This window comes from Cervus elaphus, chromosome 22 (assembly GCF_910594005.1).
Source record: "Cervus elaphus chromosome 22, mCerEla1.1, whole genome shotgun sequence".
Classification (NCBI taxonomy): Eukaryota; Metazoa; Chordata; class Mammalia; order Artiodactyla; family Cervidae; genus Cervus; species Cervus elaphus.
The window spans coordinates 28070840-28090730 of record NC_057836.1 but is presented as its reverse complement, the minus strand read 5'-3'; the positions used below and the strand labels follow the sequence as shown (position 1 = coordinate 28090730).

General features: G+C 36.7%; 1 protein-coding gene across 1 annotated transcript in view; it reads right to left on the bottom strand.

Annotated features, from left to right (window-relative positions):
- PIK3C2G (phosphatidylinositol-4-phosphate 3-kinase catalytic subunit type 2 gamma) overlaps positions 1-19891 on the bottom strand; it is a 410949-nt gene that overhangs the window by 60893 nt on the left and 330165 nt on the right. The window contains exon 29 of the mRNA XM_043882432.1: positions 15618-15726. Within this exon, the coding sequence (XP_043738367.1) occupies positions 15618-15726 (109 nt within the window). The remainder of the gene's footprint in view (positions 1-15617; positions 15727-19891) is intronic.

The following is a 19891-nucleotide window of genomic DNA, read 5'->3' as shown; positions in this document are numbered from 1 at the left end:
CCAAGAACATTTTAAATCCTGGAACATTGTCATTTTCTCCAATAGTACCAGTCACAATTCACACTTATGGTTTTTTTTTTTTCTCCATTATTTCTTTCCAATTACTTTACAATATTGTAGTTTTTGCCATACGTTGACATGAATCAGCTGTTTATTTTATTATTGACACAAAACATCCTTTTTTTTAAAAAAAAAAAAAGTCATTTCATTCAGTAATCTTATTCTGCATCTCACTGCATCACTCACTTTAGTTCTCTTGATCTTATCTTGATCAATATGACTGAAGCTCTTCCATTGCCTTGATTTCTAGCCTCTGATGCTACAAGCAACCGCTCCTTCCTTTTCAGCTCACTTCCTCTAGTTAAATAACTCAAACAATCTGTTGACCTTTACACTGAACTTAACTCCTCTCATATTCTCATATCCTTCCTTGGCCAATATGGATCACATGGTCGATACTTATAACAACTCTCTGCGTCCTCCTTTCAACTTCTTGACCCTTTCCCCCTTTACGTTATCATTCACTTGCAAAAAACAAAAACGAAATAACTCTGGTTACTCTCTGCCAACTCTGAAACTGTAACAGGCCTGAAAATGTCGCTGAAGAAAATCACTCACCCATGCTTACTGATCTTACTGTCACCTCATGCCCACTACCATCGAATTGGCACTCAAGATTTTCTGGCAGTTTTAGACATATCACTATCCCATTTACTCTTCCATTCACCTATAGGACTATTTAATGTCTTAACCTCACTCCTCAAAAGGCAAACATGCTTTCTCCCTCTTTAAGTCTTCTTGTTGATAGAAAAAACAGCAGCAGAGAAGAATTTTTATAAGCTCCCAACATCTATCATCTTACCATACCTCTGCCATTTTGTCTACTACGTAGGTGGGCTGCCTGTGCTGTAATTTGAGACTGATTTGGGCACCAGATAGCATGCCTTCTTCTCTACTTTAGGTCATCACTCTGATATCTGGCTAAGTGCATCACCAATTTTTGATTCTTTAGTGGATTTTCCTACCAGCTTATACATATCATTCATTTCAATAAAAAAAATGCTTGACTTACATTTCCCTGCACACTATTCCCCTCCCTCCTCCTTTGCCCCCCACCCCCCACATTCATCCTTACAGCAAAGATTTTGCAAGGATTGTTTTCTTCTTTCTACCCCAAATTTCTCTCTTCACATTCTCTTTTGAGCCCATTTTAATCAGGTTTTTGTTCCCAACACTATCATCAAACTGTCTTGGTAAATTCACCAAAGATACCCATTTTGCTAATCCAGTGGTCAGTTCTCAATTTTTGACCCATCAGTAGCATCTGAAACAGCATGTCATTCCTTCTTCTTTGAAATATTTCCTTCTCTTGGATTCCAGGCACCAGATTCTTTGTTTCTAACAGATTGCTTTTTCTCAGTCTCTTAGATTGCTTCTCTTCCATCGTCTCAAATTTTAAAATTGGTGTGCTACATGGTCTCATCCTCAGACCTCTTCTCTTTAATATTTACATTTTCACCCTAAGTAATATGCAGTCTCATGGCAAGAAAAACCAATTATTACCTGAAACTCCAATATTTATATTTCCAGTCTCTCTTTTCCCCTCAACTCAAAACAGTCAATTTTTCCACTTGATATCTCTACTTAGAAGCCTCATAGGCAACTCAGTATATTTTGATCCAAACTCCTGAAAACCCTCACTCCCCACTGCTCCTCCTGTAGTTTTATCCATCACAGCAAACATTCAACCAGTGCAAGCTTGTATGGCCATAAATGTGGGTTGTTGGCCTGCATTTATCCTGATTAATCAGCTCATGTGCCCTAGCAGTTGTTAAGTATTTGGAACATCCCTCCTATGTAAAACATTATATACTTCATGAATAAATTAATACATGGTTGGTATTTATCTTAAACGATTCTAAAATTATTGAACTTTGATATCAGTGATCCAGGTAAATGCACTAAGCTATATTAAATACTCTATGAGGTTATACATATTTTTTCTTTGTTAAAGTAGATGTTTATTTAACTAATATAGGATTCTTACTGTCTAATAATGTGTTTTTAAATTAGAAATTCAGTCAGTAAAAAGTAAATCTAAAAGCCAACTGAGCAATTTTAAACCAAAATCTGCATCAGCTTATATTTCAAACTCAGAGCTCATATTAATAGTTTGTTTACCAATTATATTATCAAGTCATTTGTAATTTAAAATAATTGATTTTTGAGAGTTGATCAATTCAAAATCATCCAAAACCTAAGTGTTTTTGTAATATCATATGAATATATTCTTGTTCTCAAAGACCACAGAGAGTTAAATCCTTGCAAAGATCAGAAGTAATGTAATATGACACTGAGATCAATTTTTTCTTTCTTTAAAATAACACATTAAGAATTCCCATTTATTAACTGGCCAGCCAACATCTAGAACTGACTGCAAGATTTAGTTCCAGCAAGTTAAAACAATAAGCTAAATCTATCTCTCTCAACCACCATGAAGTGCTGTAAAAATGTGAATTTAAAAATGAATTCCCTTAAGAGTTTTAAATCAGAGTTGAACAGTAATTATATTTTATTGCTTTTTTCATAGAGCAGCTTGTCAGAATGTCCAGTCTTTAATGTAGTTCAACCCACTATATTTGTATTGGAGTTACATGGAAGAATGGCACTATGAAAAATAGTGAACTTCTAAGGAATCTTTTATAATCCTGGCTCTAAAATGTCATCAGCATTTTTCCAGACTCTGAAAAATAATCTTGGTTTTACTGATGATACACATATGACATTTATCCTGCCTGCATCGTAATCTCAGCCAGCTTCAAATAGGAAAAGAGCAATATAGTGACAAATGCAGTAATTAACATCTGGGTTTAGCAAGCAGAGAACAAGAAACATATGTTCACTATTAAGACAGGATTTACCCGTTTGGATTTATTTTGACGTTTGATTTCTGCTTAAAAAAATAATATTGCTTATGCCATAAGTGATAGCATTCCTTATTTTAAGGGACTACTAGAAATAAGCAATAAGACTGAGAAGAGCTAAAAATCACAGTGAATATGGTTCTTAAAAGTTTTCAGACAACAGCTGTTGGTTTATCTTAGCTAAACTCCAATGTGGGAACACATTTGTTTAGGTACTGCAGTCATTTGCTGTAACTTTTATTACATGTTTATATTGCCCTTTATAAAGATCTTACTTAGTTTACAACATAATTTAACCAAAACAGAGCAAAATTTAAAGAAACAAAGGGAATTCCTGTTATCACGACTATTGTTTACTTGTGGAATGAAACTACACACATTGAAAGAACAAAAGAAGTTTCAATCAGTTTGAGAGACGGGAGTCAAGCTAAACAGGCAATCAAAAACCAAGAGATAGAGGGCTAGGGTGTCTAAATTGGTGCTTGCAGCCTCATTAGAAGAAAGTGGAATGGTGTGTAACTGTAGTCCTCATTTATGTCTGTTTTATCAACCAATTTGTGTGTGGAGAAGGGGAGTGGAGAGAAGAGAGAGAAGGAGAGGAGAGAAGGATGGTCTCAGGGATTCATAGTCATCCCTGTATTTGAGTTGCTCTTGGTTCTACTGATGATACACATATGTGTGTCATTGGTAATTGATACACATATGATACACATATATCTTGGGTTCAGATAAAACCTTCAGAGACATCTCTCCCATCTAACTTAACTCTGATACTTGAGACTGGACTTCAAGGCAGTCTTTTCATCTCATTTCCTTGACAAGAAAACAAGACTGCTTACAATTGAGTATGCCCCTGAAAGGGTATATAATATTTTATTTTAGTAAGGTAAGGTTGTCCAGTTTCATATTCAAGATGCACCTACTACTTTCTTTTCTCCTCCTTTTCCACTCATTGCCATCTATTATTTATATGTTCATGTCTGTATTTATCACCATATTATAAGCTCATTGAGAGTAAAGAATATATTGCATTATTTTAATCTTTTCAATTTGTTCTCTACAACCAATTTAAAGTTTTTAATCTACAGTGTTATACATAGTAAGTGATCAGTAAAAATTTAAAAGCCTTTACAGAGTTATGTACAGTGATATAAAATATTTTTAAATAGTTACAAATAAATGCTTCACATAACTAAAAAAGACTGCAGTGTTTAATGTATAGACATAATAATTTGTCTTTCCTACATTGCCATATGATAAGCAGCTATGGAAGAAGAAAAGTATTTTTATGAGGATTTTTCCAGGGTCAGAAATAAAGATAATCCTATCACAGGAGTATTCAGCAGAGATATTATAAATTTATTTTATAAATATTGTAAATTAACTGTCTTATTGGAAGAGGAAAAATATGTGTATGTAAAACAAGTCCTCTAAAGTTGTCCACATCACTTAAAATAATTACAATATTTATGTTATATCCCTGACTTTATAGATTTTAGTGTTTATGCAGATAGCTCTGTTAAAACATATGAGAGAAGGGAAGAAGTGCATCAATAATACAAAGTTTTTAAAAAATCTCAAAATAATATGATTTACTTTGGAGTTATTTATGTGATTTTTAGGCCAATAATGTTTATCTAGCTGCTCTTAAAATAAGTTTTCATTCCTTGGATATAAACAAATGGAATCAGGGAAGCATACACCAGCATATGGAGACACTTAAGCTTTCACTGTGGTTAACCTGTTTGAAGATTGAAATTGAAAACTGACATTATACATCACGGAGAACCTGGGCGGTCAGTCAGGTCACACTGCTCATTAAGGCTAGTCAGCATCTGCTGATGTCCCTGTCAAATTATTAGTGTTCTATCACTGTATAATATGTACGAGTAATGGATCAGATGCATAAAGTTCGTTGTTGTTTAGTTGCTAAGTCATGTCTGATTCTTTGTGACCCTGTGGACTGTGGCTCTCCAAGCTCCTCTGTCCATGGGACTTTCCAGGCAAGAATACTGGAGTGGGTTGCCATTTCCTTCTCCAGGGTAATCTTCCCAACCCAGAGATTGAACCTGCCTCTCTTGTATTGCAGGTGGATTCTTTACCACCGAGCCACCAGGAAAACCCCCATAAAGTTCCTTAGCAATAAAGGAAAGAAAACCCCCACGTGTGAAATTGTGAGTCTTTATGAAGCTCCAGAACATATCAACATACACAGAATATGGACAAGGATTGTAATTTTCTTAGAGCAGTGTACATATCTGATTTGGCTTTTGAATTTCTAGAGCAGAATTTCCCAAACCCGGTGGTGTCAGAAACGTGCGTGTGTGCTCAGTCACTTCAGTCGTGTCTGACTCTTGGTGACCCTATGGACTTATAGCCCCAGGCTCCTCTGTCCATAGGATTATCTAGGCAAGGAATACTGGAGTGCTTTGCCATGCCCTCCTCCTCCAGGGGATCTTCCCAACCAAGGGATTAAACTCACGTCTCTTATGTCTCCTGCATTGGTAGGCAGGTTCTTTACCACTAGCACCACCTGGGAAGCCCATATCAGAAACAGGTTCTTAAAAAACCACACAGATACCTAGCTAGATACAGTCATACCTTGGAGATATTGTAGGTTCAGTTTCAGAACACCATGATAAAGTGAATATAGCAATAAAGTGAGTCACACAAACTTTTTGGTTTCCCGGTGCATATAAAAGTGATGTTTATAATATATTGTAGTCTATTAAGTGAGCAATAGCAATATGTCTTTAAAAAACACACATAACTTGTTTAAAAATACTTTATTGCTAAAAGAATGCTAACTATCATCTGAGCCTTCAGCAAATTGTAATCCTTTCAATGGTGGAGGGTCTTACCCTGCTGTTGATGGTTGCTGACTAATCAGGCTGAAGGTTGGGGTGGTTGTAGCAACTTCTTCAAATAAGATGACATGATGCCTCTTTGACAAATGGTTTCTCTGTAGCAGGCAATGCTGTTTGATAGCATTTATCCACAGTAGAAGGTTTTTTAAAATCGTAGTCAATCTGCTCAAGCTGTGCTGTTGTTTTATCAACTAAGTTTATGTAATATTTAAAAGTTTTTGTTGTCATTTCAACAATCTTCATGGCATCTTTACCAAGAGTGGATTCCACCTCAAGAAACAAGTTGATTTGCTTAACCATAAGAAGCAACTCCTCTTCGTCTGTTAAAGCTTCATCATAAGATTATAGCAATTCAGTCCCATCTTCAGGCTCCACTTCCAAATCTAACTCTCCTGCTATTTATATCATACCTGTAGTTACTTCCCCCACTGAAGTCTTGAACCTCTCAAAGTCATCCATGAGGGCTAAAATCAACTTCTTCTAAACTGTGAATGTTGATATCTTGACCTCTTCCCAGGAGTCATGAAATGTTCTTAATGGCATCTAGAATGGTGACTCCTTTCCAGGAGAGCTTCAATTGACTTTGCCCAGATCATCAGAGGAATCACTATCTATAGCAACTATAGCCTTAAAAAATGTTTTTCTTAAATATTAACGTTGGTGCAAACGTAATTGCAGTTTTTGCATTGTGGAAATTTGCCATTTAATATTGGAATGCATTCTTAATAAATGTGGTCATGTTATACACCATTTTAATGTGCATTTCTTGGTTTATATTTTTTGCTAATGACATTATTTGCTGTTTATTTGATATTTACCTTAGACTATGGAAATGATGCTAAGACAAAAAGCAAATTGGAGCAATTTTCTTCTTTGAATTCAAAATGGATCGTAAAGCAGTGGAGACAACTTGCACCATCAACACATTTGGCCCAGGAACTGCTAATGAATATACAGTGTAGTGATGATTCAGGAAGTTTTGCAAAGGAGATGAGAGCCTTGAAGATGAGGAGCACAGTGGCCAGCCATCGGAAGGTGACAATGACCAATTGAGAGCATCATCGGAGCTGATCCTTTTAAAACTACATGAGAAGTTGCCAAAGAACTCAGCGTCGAGCATTCTATGGTTGTTCGGCGTTTGAAGCAAGTGGGAAAGGGGGAAAAGCTTGATAACTGGGGGCCTCATGAGCTGACTGAAAATCAAAAAAATCGTCGTTTTTAAGTGCTGTCTTCTCTGATTCTACACAACAACAATGAACCATTTTTCAATTGGATTGTGATGTGCGATGAAAAGTGGATTTTATATGACAACCAGCGGTGACCAGCTCAGTGGCTAGACCGAGAAGAAGCTCCAGAGAACTTCCCAAAGCCAAACTTCACCAACAAAAGGTCATGGTCACTGGTGATCTGCTGCCGGTCTGATCTACTACAGTTTTCTGAATTCCGGCAAAACCATTACATCTGAGAGGTATACTCAGCCAATCAGTGAGATGCATGGAAAACCACAACATCTAGAGCTCGCATTTGTCAACAGAAAGGGCCCAGTTCTTCTCCTCAACAACAGCCGACTGCATGTCACACAACCAATGCTTCAAAAATTGAATGAATTGGGCTACGAAATTTTGCCTCATCCGCCATATTCACCTGAGCTCTTGCCAACCTACTACCACTTCTTTAAGCATCTTGACAACTTTTTGCAGGGAAAATGCTCCCACAGCCAGCAGGAGGCAGAAAGTGCTTTCCAAGAATTCATCAAATCCTGAAGCACAGATTTTTATGCTACAGGAATAAGCAAACTTCTCATTGTCAAAAATGTGTTACTTGTAATGGTTCCTATTTTGATTAATAAAGATGTGTTCAAGTCTGGTTATGATGATTCATGATCTGAAACCACAATTACTTTTGCATCAACCTAATAAGACTTGAAAGTCAAAATTGCTCCTTGATCCATGGACTGCACAATGGATGTTGTATCAGCAGGCATGAACAACATTAATCTCATTGTCCGTATCCATTTAGTGCACTGTGAGTGAACAGTAATATTTTAAAAATAATTTTTTTTTCTCAGCAATAGTTCTTCAACATTGGGCTTAAAATATCCAGTAAACCATGTTGTAAACAGATGTGTAAACAGATGTCATCCAGGCTTTGTTGTTTCATTTACAGACCAGAGGGCACAGTAGATTTAGCATACTGTTTGAGGGCCCTAGGTTTTTTGGAATTGCAAATGAACACTAGTTTCAACTTAAACACCAGCTGTATTAGTGTAATTACTCTCCCTTGACAAGAGTCAGCTTGAGCTTTGAAATTCTGAAGCCATGCATTGACTTCTATCTGTGAAAGTCCTGCAGGCATCTTCATCCAAAAGAAGGGTGTTTTGTTTAAACCAAAAATCTGTTGTTTAGTATAGCCACCTTCATCAATTATCCTAGCTAGATCTTTTGGATAACTTGCTGGGGCTTCACCTTGCACTTTGAGGTTATAGAGACAACGTCTTTCCTTAAGCCTCATGAACCAACCTCTGCTAGCTTCAGACTTTTCTTCTGCAGCTTCCTCACCTCTCTCAGCCTTCATGTAACTGAAGAGAGTTAAAGTCTTGCTCTTTGTTTTAAGGGAATGTGTGGCTGGTTTGATTTCCTATCCAGACCACGAAAACTTTCTCTTCTCAGCAGTAAGGCTGTTTCTATTTCTTGTGATTCATGTGTTCACTGGACTAGTACTTTTAATTTCCCTCAAGAACGTTTGCTTTGCATTCACAACTTGACTGAGTATTTGGTGCAAGAGGCCTAGCTTTCAGACCACCTCATTTTTCAGTATGCCTTTCTCACTAAGCTTGATCATTTCTAGCTTTTGATTTAAAGTGTGAGATGTGCAACTCTTATTTCCACTTTAACATCTAGAGGCCATTGTAGGGTTATTCATTGGCCTAATTTCAATATTTTTGTGTCTCAGAGAATATATGGAGGCCCAAGGATGGTGGTGGCAAGAGAGAAAGAGAAAGAGAGAGAGAAGAAGGCAGGGCTAGTCAGCAATGTGGACCAGTCAGAACACACAAAGGTTCAGAGTCTTATATGGGTCCAGTTCATGGCACCCTCCCAAAACAATTATAATAGTGACTTCAAAGATCACTTGTCTCAGATCACCAGAACAAATGTAATAATCGTCAGAAAGATTGAAACGTTTTGAGAATTACCACAATGTGACACAAAGACTCAAACTGAGCATATTCTGTTGGGAAAATGGCACCAATAGATTTGTTTAAAGTAGGGTTGCCACGAGCTTCAATTTGTAAAACAAACATAATACCTGTGCATGGCAAATAAAGTGAAGTGCAATAAACTGGAGTATACCTGTATCTCCCTTTGTCTGTATGACCAGCATCTCTAAAGACTGGCCTTAGAACATACTTTTTAAAACCTCCCCATGAAACACTTGATCAGTAGGTACTATTTTGGTTTCTTGGTCAGGAAGTATACAATGTAGGCAATCAATAAACATTTGTTGAGTGACAGAGACAGTAGATTTTGAAAGTATTAATAGTCTTTATTATTCCAGTCCTCAAATTTAATTTTTATTGATTTTATCTTTGTTAATCTAGCACTATTTTATTTTGTTATATAGAAAGGACAATTAAGAAGCAGATGTAGGATTTACATCTTAGGAAGGTATTTTCTTGTACTTCAAATACTCATTTTACAAAATTGAGTACTTGAAATACTCATTTTACAAAATTCAATTCAACTATTAGCAGGGTGTTATTTGTGAGACTCACACCCATCATATCAGCTTCCTTTTGCTTGCTACTTTTATGGCACAAAATAGGATTGCTCTCTTTGGAAGTCCAGGGTTAGAAAATGGTTGGCACAGTCTTACTTCGAGCATTTCTGGGATCTGTGATTTCACAATAGTATCTCATGTTTGATGACATAAATATCTCTTCTTTTTCTTCTCCTTCTTTTTTTTTCCCCCCATTCAAATCCTACATCCTAATCCCAAAACAAAAATAATGTGGTGCTTGAAATTTCTTCAGCCGTGTTTTCCCTAAATATTTGCCAATAGAATTTAAGAATAGCACAAAACAAAATAAAAACATCTCTTCTTGGTGCCTCTTCAGTTGCAATTTAATTTAGCACAGTAGTAAATGTGAATGTGATGAAAACTGAGGTCCTCTGGTAGTTCTGTTCAGCTGTCTCAGTGCAGCTGTGATCATGATGAGCTGTAACACTATTCATTAAACCTTGTGGTGATAAACTTCACTTTGCAAGTCTTCTCTACCTGTATATATCTGACTCCTTTCCTTTTCCCCTCTCAGGACAGTCCTCTGCAAACAGTTCTCTGTGAACCCATCCTCTAGGCAGATATACTTAGGAAATCTCTGTTGCCATACCAAGATAGATCTCAATATTACCCTATTCACACCAGGACCAGAAATCAGAAGCTTCTTCACTTTGCACTCACTTGCCTCTGCTTAAAAAGGCCAAAGCCTGACATTTTCAATGGTTACTAGATATTTTGCCAATTACCCTGAAAAGTCTTTAAAACAGTCTTTAAAACTATCTGATCTGTAAGGCAGCCCTCAGCCTGAAAGATGACAATCCCATTCACAGTCCTCTCAGCATGATCCCTTGCAGACAGTTGTCATAGCCATGTGTCCTTCACTATGACAAAGTGAATGGACATGACCTTCAGAGAATGTCAGAGTTAGTAAGAACATTAAGATTTCAACATACTACATTCTTGAATACACAAAAAGCATTTGAAGTCCAGTGACATAAATTCATTTGCCTTGATCCTATAGAACAGAAGCCTCTCTTATAACTTATTTCCCATTACTCATTGATTTGAGACCTAAATACTAAATATATTCAAAAGATAATTTATATTGAGTATGCTAGTATAATATTGGGTTGGCTAAAAACATTCTTTCAGTTTTTCTATAATATTTACAGAAAAATTCCTAGTGAATGTTTTGGCCATCTCAAACAGTTAAATTCATGCACATGCAAGATATCTACGTATATCTTTTAGTATAGTGTAGCTTTTCTATTGTCTAGTGCTGTTTCAACAATCATTTTACATCTTTATTTTCAGTTAGCTTATTATGTGGTTCTGTTCCCGTAATGAACAGATACTGTTCACTTCTTTCTCTTTGTTCATAGCAGATATACTACAGATGTGCTCTGAGTGATCTTTCTGAAGGGTAAAATCATGACCCAGTGCACCAGTAATGCTCATCATTTAAAGCATGACCAAGCAGTGTTCCTGGCTTTAGTACTAGGTAACCAAGGAACTTGTCCTCAAGCTGGCAGCTAGCAAGATTCTCCAGACCATTCTTTACCAAGCCAGAGGTGTCTGGTCACAGAGTTCATGTGGGATTATACAGTGGGGTGAGAAAAAAAAATCAAAATTGCATTCATATTTATTTTATAATATAATCCAAAATTTCCCCAAAATTTTGCATTATTTTCTACAAATTTTAAAGCCTTTATTGCTTACTAGCATGGTAGCTTATATATTAAAGATAAATTATGTATTTTGGGAACATGCATTAAAATAAAACTGGTAAGAATAAGTTAGGAGACTGCGTACTTTTCAGATGCAAAGTTTCAGTCCCCTAGGTTTTACAAAACAACATAAATCCTATAGGTTAATATATGCTAATAATTCTGTTATTTTTCATTTAAAGTATTTGTTAAATATTGATGAGATTATAAGTGTGCTATCCCTGAATAAAAATTAAGTGAATATAGTCATTGATTTCTTTAAGCTTCCAAACAAGAGAAAAACATGTAACCACAATGGATGCTTTGTCCTTGCAATTCCCCTTGTCTAGAGCAACTTTTTCCCAGTTGCTATTTACTAACTTCTATTATGTGTGCCCTTTAACAACAACCTGAATGCCATACTCCCCGGGATGCCTTCTTTACCTCACTGGGAACTGGGTTAAGTATACCTCCTTAAGTGCTCAGGCACTTGTCCTTTGATACAAAACAGCATCTCCAGCTGAGCTACCAGCCTGGAAACAATATTGCAGCACAATATTCTTGAGTTCAGATTTGCTAAAAAATCAATAATATAGTAGGGTACCTTAATATCTACTACATTGGAAACCAAATATCTGTCCACGTCCAAACTGGAAAAAAAAAAAAAAAGAGGAAAGATGACTAGACTATGAAATATGGTTCTCAAATATGTCATGGAGATTTCCCTTGTGACGCAGTGCATTAAAAAAAAATCTGTCTACCAATGCAGGGGACATAGGTTCAATCCCAGGTCCAGGAAGATTTCACATGCTGCAGAACAACTAAGCCCATGTGTTTCCACTACTGAGCCTGAGCTCCAGAGCCTGTGAGTGGTGACTACTGAGTCCACTGTCACAAGTACTGAACCCTTAGTGGCTAGAGCCTGTGCTTCACAAGAGAAGCCACCTCAATGAGAAGCCCTTGTGCTACAATGAATAGTAGCCCCTGCTCACCGCAACTAGAGAAAGCCAGAGCAAAGCAATGAAGACCCAGCAGAGCCAAAAACAACAACAACAACACTATCATGGATCAGAACACCCTGGAGGGCTTATTAAAACACATTGCTGTACCTCATCCCCAAAGTTTCTGATTTAGATTCTTATTGAGGATGAGGCTGATATTTTGTAGTCTTATAAATTTTCGGGTGATGTCCCAAGCACAGTCCAGAAACTGAGCTTTAACCGCTAGTCTTAAGGACTGGTGATAGGGATTTAAAATTTTCTCTTCTTGATCCTGACTATATGCAATCTAATACAATCATTATTGACAACTGTGGTTTTTTTTTTTCTAATAGACTTAGGATGCTTATAATCTGAATTGTGGGATTTTTTTAAACTAGGTCTATTCATCAATAAACCACAATATTACCCAACTAGGAGGTATAGCAATAAGCCAGCATCCTGAATCAGCAAACCTACAGTTAGGAAACAATTTTGAACATGTTCATTAATATATTTTATTTTTAAATTTCAGTAAGGTTACCTTGATATATACTGACTTAATCTGCTATACAACATGTAACTAAAACAATTTACACTCTGACTGGAAAGTAATCTCATCTAATGTCTTTCCCAAGTTGCACATGGAGAAGAAAAGTTATTGAATGTACAGCTGAGAAAAATAGATTTCTTTGGCGCTTTATTAAGTCCAAGTTATGGGGTCAGTTGTGGGAAGATTCCCTGGAGAAGAGAACAGTTACCTGTTCCAGTATTCTTGCCTGGAGAATTCCATGGACAGAGGAGCCTGGCAGGCTACAGTTCATGGGGTCACAAAGAGTCGGACACAACTCCGCGACTTGCACTTTTATAGGGTTAGTTGTAGTCCTCTTGTTACAATACCTTTAACTTACTGAAGTTCAAAGTCTGCATATTGTATGTTTCTTAGATCAAAGGATACCAAAGTGCTGCTAGGATTTAATCAAGACTGCAGAAAAATTATCAAATCACTATGCTGTACACCTAAACTAATATAATATGGCAAGTCAACTATACTTCAATAAAAGGAAAAGAGACTAGAATCCAGGAGTGATCTGTTAATGTCCTAATTGGATGGCATCACTGACTCAATGGACAGGAGTCTGAGTAAGCTCCGGGAGTTGGTAATGGACAGGGAAACCTGGCGTGCTGCAGTCCTCAGGGTCACAAAGAGTCAGACACAACTGAGCGACTGAACTGAACTGAAAGGCTTCACTGTCAGGGTGCCTGGATAGAGGAGAAGGGAAAGAAATCGGAGGTTCTCATTGTTTTAATCAAGAAATTCATACTAGAAGCAGTCAATATAAGTGCTTCTTTTATATACTCACAACTCATAGACAGTTTACAAATGCTAATTACTGATGTAATTAAAAGCACTCTAAAATTTGGGGGAGAGGATGAAGAAGAGGTAGAGCTATTATATGTTCATCTTATGACATTTATAAATTTTAAAATTGCTTTTTTCTCTTCTTTTTATTATATCTATAGGATATGATAGATGTTAACTAAACCTATTGTAACCATTTCACAATATATGTAACTCAAGCCATTATGCTGAAAACCTTGAGAAAATGGACATTATTAATTAGCACAAAGATGAGATTTTGTTCATAAAAGTGGTGGCTTGTTGACTAGCATGATTAATATTAGAAATGGTCTCTCATTGGGACACTAAAGTTATTCCAGATATATGGATTAGCTAAAGATATTCCATAAGCAGTCTCTATTCTTTCATCAAAAGGCAAAAAGTTTAATAGATCTTGTACCTTTTACACTTGGGCTTCCCTGGTCGTTCAGCAGTAAAGAATCTGCCTATAATGCAGGAGATGTGGGTTTGATCCCTGGGTTGGGAAGATCCCTTAGAGAAGGAAATGGCTACTCACTCCAGTATTCTTGCCTGGGAAATCCCAAGGACAAAATTGGTGGGCTACAGTCTGTGGGATCACAAAGAATTGGACACAGCTTAGCAACTAAACAACAACAACAATAACATTTTACCCTTAGGGATGATGTTCTAGATAAATCCCTGCTGCTGCTGCTGCTAAGTCGCTTCAGTCGTGTCCGACTCTCTTCTACCCCATAGACGGCAGCCCACCAGGCTCCCCTGTCCCTGGGATTCTCCAGGCAAGAACATTAGAGTGGGTTGCCATTTGCTTCTCCAATGCATGAAAGCGAAAAGTGAAAGTGAAGTCGCTCAGTCGTCTGACTCTTAGCAACCTCATGGACTGCAGCCCACCAGGCTCCTCCATCCATGGGATTTTCCAGGCAAGAGTACTGGAGTGGGGGGCCATTGCCTTCTTCGAGATAAATCCCTAAAAGGTTCTATGTCTAGCCAATAACCCCAGAGGATTCTATTAGCTTGGTACCTGCCTCTGTAACTTACATTTATCTCATAGGACCTTTTCATGCACAATGATGATAAAGATTTAATAGTAAAGGGAGCAAGTGCTCTCTTGAATCCTCAGAAGGACCTATATCTTCTGCATGCATGTGTACGTTGTAGTTGTATGTATGTATATATAGGGAGGGATCTTAAGAGTACCTTTTTTTGATGCATATGACAGAAGGGAGCAAAACTGGGAAGTGGTATATCTTTTCAATTTTCCAGCCTACTCAGAATCACTGGTGAGTAGTACCAAAATCTCACCAAGAAATTCTCAAATATTTTTTCATATGGGAAGTGACCACAAACTTAGATCCTCTGAAACAGCTCCCTATGAGAGACAAGGTTTGTTAGAACACAGGATGGAGGTGAAGAGGTAGAATGGCAGATATCTCTGGAAGGGGAGGGATTGAGTGGGTGATGACTGCAGCTCTAAACTCCCATTTTTAGTGACAGTAGATTCAGTCATTTACTCTAGACCTCCTAGTGAGAATAACTTGGATAATTAGACAATTTGTTTTCAAACTGCTTGAAAGCATCAGATAGCTAACAAGATAGTGAGGAATTACCAGACTAAAATCTGGGTAAGACATCAAAATATAAAATCAGTTCTATCTATGTACTGGTGAAAAAGGATTTTTAAAAAGTACCATATCTGGTATAACAAAATATTTTTAAGACCTCTGTGCATAGAACAATAAAATATTATTGAGAAAACATTCTAAAAATACTTAAATGGGTATATGACAATGGATTGGAAGATATTAAGATGCAATTTCAACTAAAACCCCGGTTGGTTTTTGCACGGAATTGACAAGATAACTTTAATTTGCACATGTGTTGAGTAAATGTAGGACCAAAGATGGTATAAAGTATTTAAAAATATTCCCAGTAATGATATATAAAACAGCCCATATGTAAAAATATAAAAGTAAATTGTAACATACGTTTGCAACTTCATATGATCCATTTAATATCTGTTCCATGTAATGATTTAGATCTCTGAACCTTTTGTGATCTGAATTTGTAAAAGGTAAGTGCCACCAATGAGGAAACCTGTTTTAAAAGAAAAAAGGTATATTTTCATTAGTTTGGAAATTGGTGTCTGTATCTTAGAATTGTTCATGGAGTTATAGCTGCATCAGATGGAAGAGCCAAGGAAAACATTTTTTATGAAACCACAGAATGCATGATTAATTCTGAGAGTTTTATTAACATGGCTGTGGACATGTGCTATTTTAACCATCATTAATATTAACACTAATTTAATTTAGCACACTAAACAAATATATATTTTCCCTCTTACTGTATTTATGGCAGACCACACATTTTGTCTTTTGATACATGTGGGGGTTAATAAATACTTTCTGAAATTTAACGATTCATAATTTTCCCGAAAAGTCAGATGGTATTGTTGCTTCTGGGTTCACTAGAGACACTGCTACACTAGCTAAATTAAACGTTTTACCAAGTGACATATGCTTCCATCTGGTCTTAGTCTCTTGGAACAAAGTATCACTTTCCTCAGAGGTCTGACTTGCAGAATTTCCTCTTCGTTATCTGATGATTCATCTTGATGGGTTGGACATTGATTACGACCAATTATTGGGTGGCATGACCTGTTAAAGGCAACAGGTTTTGCTGCTTAAGGGCTTCCCTGGTAGCTCAGATGGCAAGGAATCTGCTTGCAATGCAGGAGACTCAGGTTTGTTTCTTGGGTTGGGAAAATTCTCTGGAGAAGGGAATAGTTACCCACTCCAGTATTCTTGCCTGGAGAATTCCATGAACAGGGGAGACTTGGCGGACTACAGTCCATGGGTCACAAAGGGGCAGATACAACTGAACGACTAACACTTTAACATTTCTGGTTAAATGCATTGTTTTAGGAACTATAGCAACTTCCTCTGACTGCAGTCTTCCTGTTGCCACCTTCATCTTTTGCTTCTTTGGTCTTGACCTTCCCCTGGGCAAAGGAGCATGGGGGATGGCAACGGATTGTCAGCAAACACACCGACGTATGTGACAACTGCAGGACATCCTATCCATTGCTTCTTGTCGGAAACGTCAGGGAAATCCAAAATAATATGTATGTGTCTTTAAATAATTGATATTTTACTTTTTTACTTTTGCAGTTCTAAGGCTTAAAGTATTGAAAGTTTTCATCCAGATTTAGTTATCATAAAAATTAGTATCATATATAATTAATCAAAGCACAGAAATACATTTGGTAAGTAGATAGATTTTTCTGGTTTTAAACATTAATTTGCTTATTTGTGGATGAATTTTCCTTAGAATTTTTTAGAATTTTTCTTTAGCAATTCTAGAATTGCTAGAATAAAATGGAGTTCAACATTAGTTCTATTCCATTTCTATAGATGGATGTACTAAAAAATATTGCCTGTAAATAAATATATGAGAATTAAGGAATTCAGCTCCAGTAATGTCCTTCAATTGTTTGAAATGCTTTTGAGCTATATGTCAAATATAACATAGTAATAGTTCTTGAAAATTATTTTTTAGGATATTTTATCTGATGGTGCTGACAAGTCTTCTTTCAATTCTGTTCACACCACAGATTAAGAAAAACCTGACCTGCAAACAGATTTGATATCCAGAATACTAGAATAATTCATTTTCTCAGTGCCAATACCGGTATTTTGGTTTGCCCTTTATTTGAGCCTCAGAGACTTTGTGCTCCCTGGGACAGTGTATCAGCATAAATTCCTAGATGGCTGGCAGAAGAGCAATGGTGAAAGTAAGCGAGGGAAAGGAAATCAACCTTTCCCAAGTAGATGAGTTTTACTGTTATTTTATGATTTTATTCATTTATTTTTTGCTGTGCTGGGTCTTGCTTGCTGCGTGGGTTTTTCCCCTAGCTGCTGTGAGTGGGGGCTCCTCTCTAGCTGCAGTGCAACGGCTTCCCACTGCGGTGGCCCCTTACTGCAGAGCACAGGGTCTCGGCTTGCGTTGTTGCTGCTCCCAGGCTCCAGAGCGCAGGCTAAATACTTGTGGCGCACAGGCTTAGCTGCTCTGCGGCGTGTGGGATCTTCCCGGACCAGGGATCAAACCTGTGCCTCCTGCATTGGCACGTGGATTCTTGACCATTCTTTACCACCAGGGAAGCCCTCATGCAGATGACTTTAAAGATCATTAATTTCAAGGAAGATTCCTATGTCTTTGTATTCTCAGAAGGTACCAAGAAGTACAAACAGCCTAATTTGAAGACCACTGTTTTACAATATGTCTAATTTGAACTTTCTGATCATACTTTCTAGATTGGATTTACATAATTTGCATAGAGCTTCTCTTAGTAAATTTAGGAGTCAAAGGCAATCTTGCCCTCATCCTTCATGTATATGCATTGCTATAAGCCTGAGTTCCTTTGGGACTGTCAGCATACAAATATTGTTCAGGGCACAAAGGACTAAATATTCCTCCCTTCCACATGTTGCTTGAATGGTTTTAAAACCAATTTAGGCCACCTGACAGGAGTTGTTGAGCAAAGCAGAATCCTAACTAAAGCTGAAAATCTAGACGAGGCACATGGAAAGAGATTACTGACACTTTAAAGTTTTACAGGTTATACTAATATGTATTGAGGACAGAAAAGAGTAGAACAGAGACATTTTTGAAACCTAAAGGAACAGCCATTTACAGAAATGAATGAACGTATTTCTAAATCATTAGTAAGTAAGATACAATGGAAACCACTAATGTTGAATTCAGTATTTGTAGTTGGACTTTAAATTTTTTGGCCAGTATTTCCTTTTCCTGTTATCATATTAGATGTTTTTCAATAATTCTTAAAGCTGATGTTGTCTTTAAGTTTTCACAGTGACATTCCTTCCCTGTCAGTCTCTTACTCTGATGACTTTCTAATTTTTAAAGCATTTGTATTTCAAAATTTCTGAGCTATCTGCAAGTATAGAGTTTCATGAATGTAAACTACTCGGTCTTCAATAATGCCCACTATCTTTCCATCCACTGGTGATGTTGCTTAGATTTATACTTTGGTAAATGACTAAACCCTGAAAGTCTAATGAAAATCCACATGTTCCAAGCATGTCAGGTCAGGTATGAACACTCCTATTGTTAGAGGACCATTTACTTAAGAAAAATCCTGGTACATTTGGCTCTCCCTATCTGCAGGTTCGACATCTGCAGATTCAATCAACTGTAGATGGAACTATTAGGAAAAACTAATCCAGAAAGTTCCAAAAGGCAAAATTTGAATTTGCTGCATGCAGAAAATATTTACGTAGCATTTACATTGTATTTACAACTATTTACATAGCATTTATATTGTGTTAGATATTATAAGAAATCTAGAGGTGATTTAAAGTAAGAGGAATACAAGTACACTCATGGCGGATTCAAGTCAATGTATGGCAAAACCAATACAATATTGTAAAGTAAAATAAATAAATTAATAAATAAAAAATAAAGTAAGAGGAGACTTTAAAGTAAGAGGAGACTGTGGTTAGGCTATATGTAAACACTACTCCATCTTATGGGTAGGACTTGAGCATGCAAGGATTTTGGTGTCTGCAGGAGGGGGGTCCTAGAACCAATTCCTTGTGGATACCAAGAAACTCTATAGGTAACATTTGATATGCCTAAGTGCAAACATCAAAATTTCTAAAAAGTTCCTTTTTAAAAAGTCAAGATATTCCACATACTGAAGTCTATAATCTAAATTTGGCTAGTTCTAAATGATAAATTTTAGAAGATTTATTTGATCAGAAGTTATTTTGAATTATACCCTTTGTTTATGCTTAATATGTTTTTGCTATAACATGAACTGAAGCAATGGTTCTCAAGACTGCAAAATAAAGTTAATAACAAGTTAAATTTAGATAACCCAAGTTCAAGTTAATGTGTGTGCTCCATGCTTAGTCGTGTCCGACTCTTGCGACCCCATAGACTGTAGCTTGCAAGGCTCCTCTGTCCATGGGATTCTCCAGTCAAGAATACTGGAGTGGGTTGCCATTTCCTTCTCCAGGGGATCAAGTTAATAATTAATAACAAAAATGAACTGATGTGAATAAATTTTACTTGTATACTAATTGATATTGATAAATTTTTCTTGTACAGCAAATAAATATATCAGAGATTTTTGTCACCATTATTTGCTGAAAGAGAAGATATATCCAATTTCATTCTGCATTTTCAATTTTATTTTAACAGAAAATTCTAGAAAGAGATTAAATTTAAAAAACAG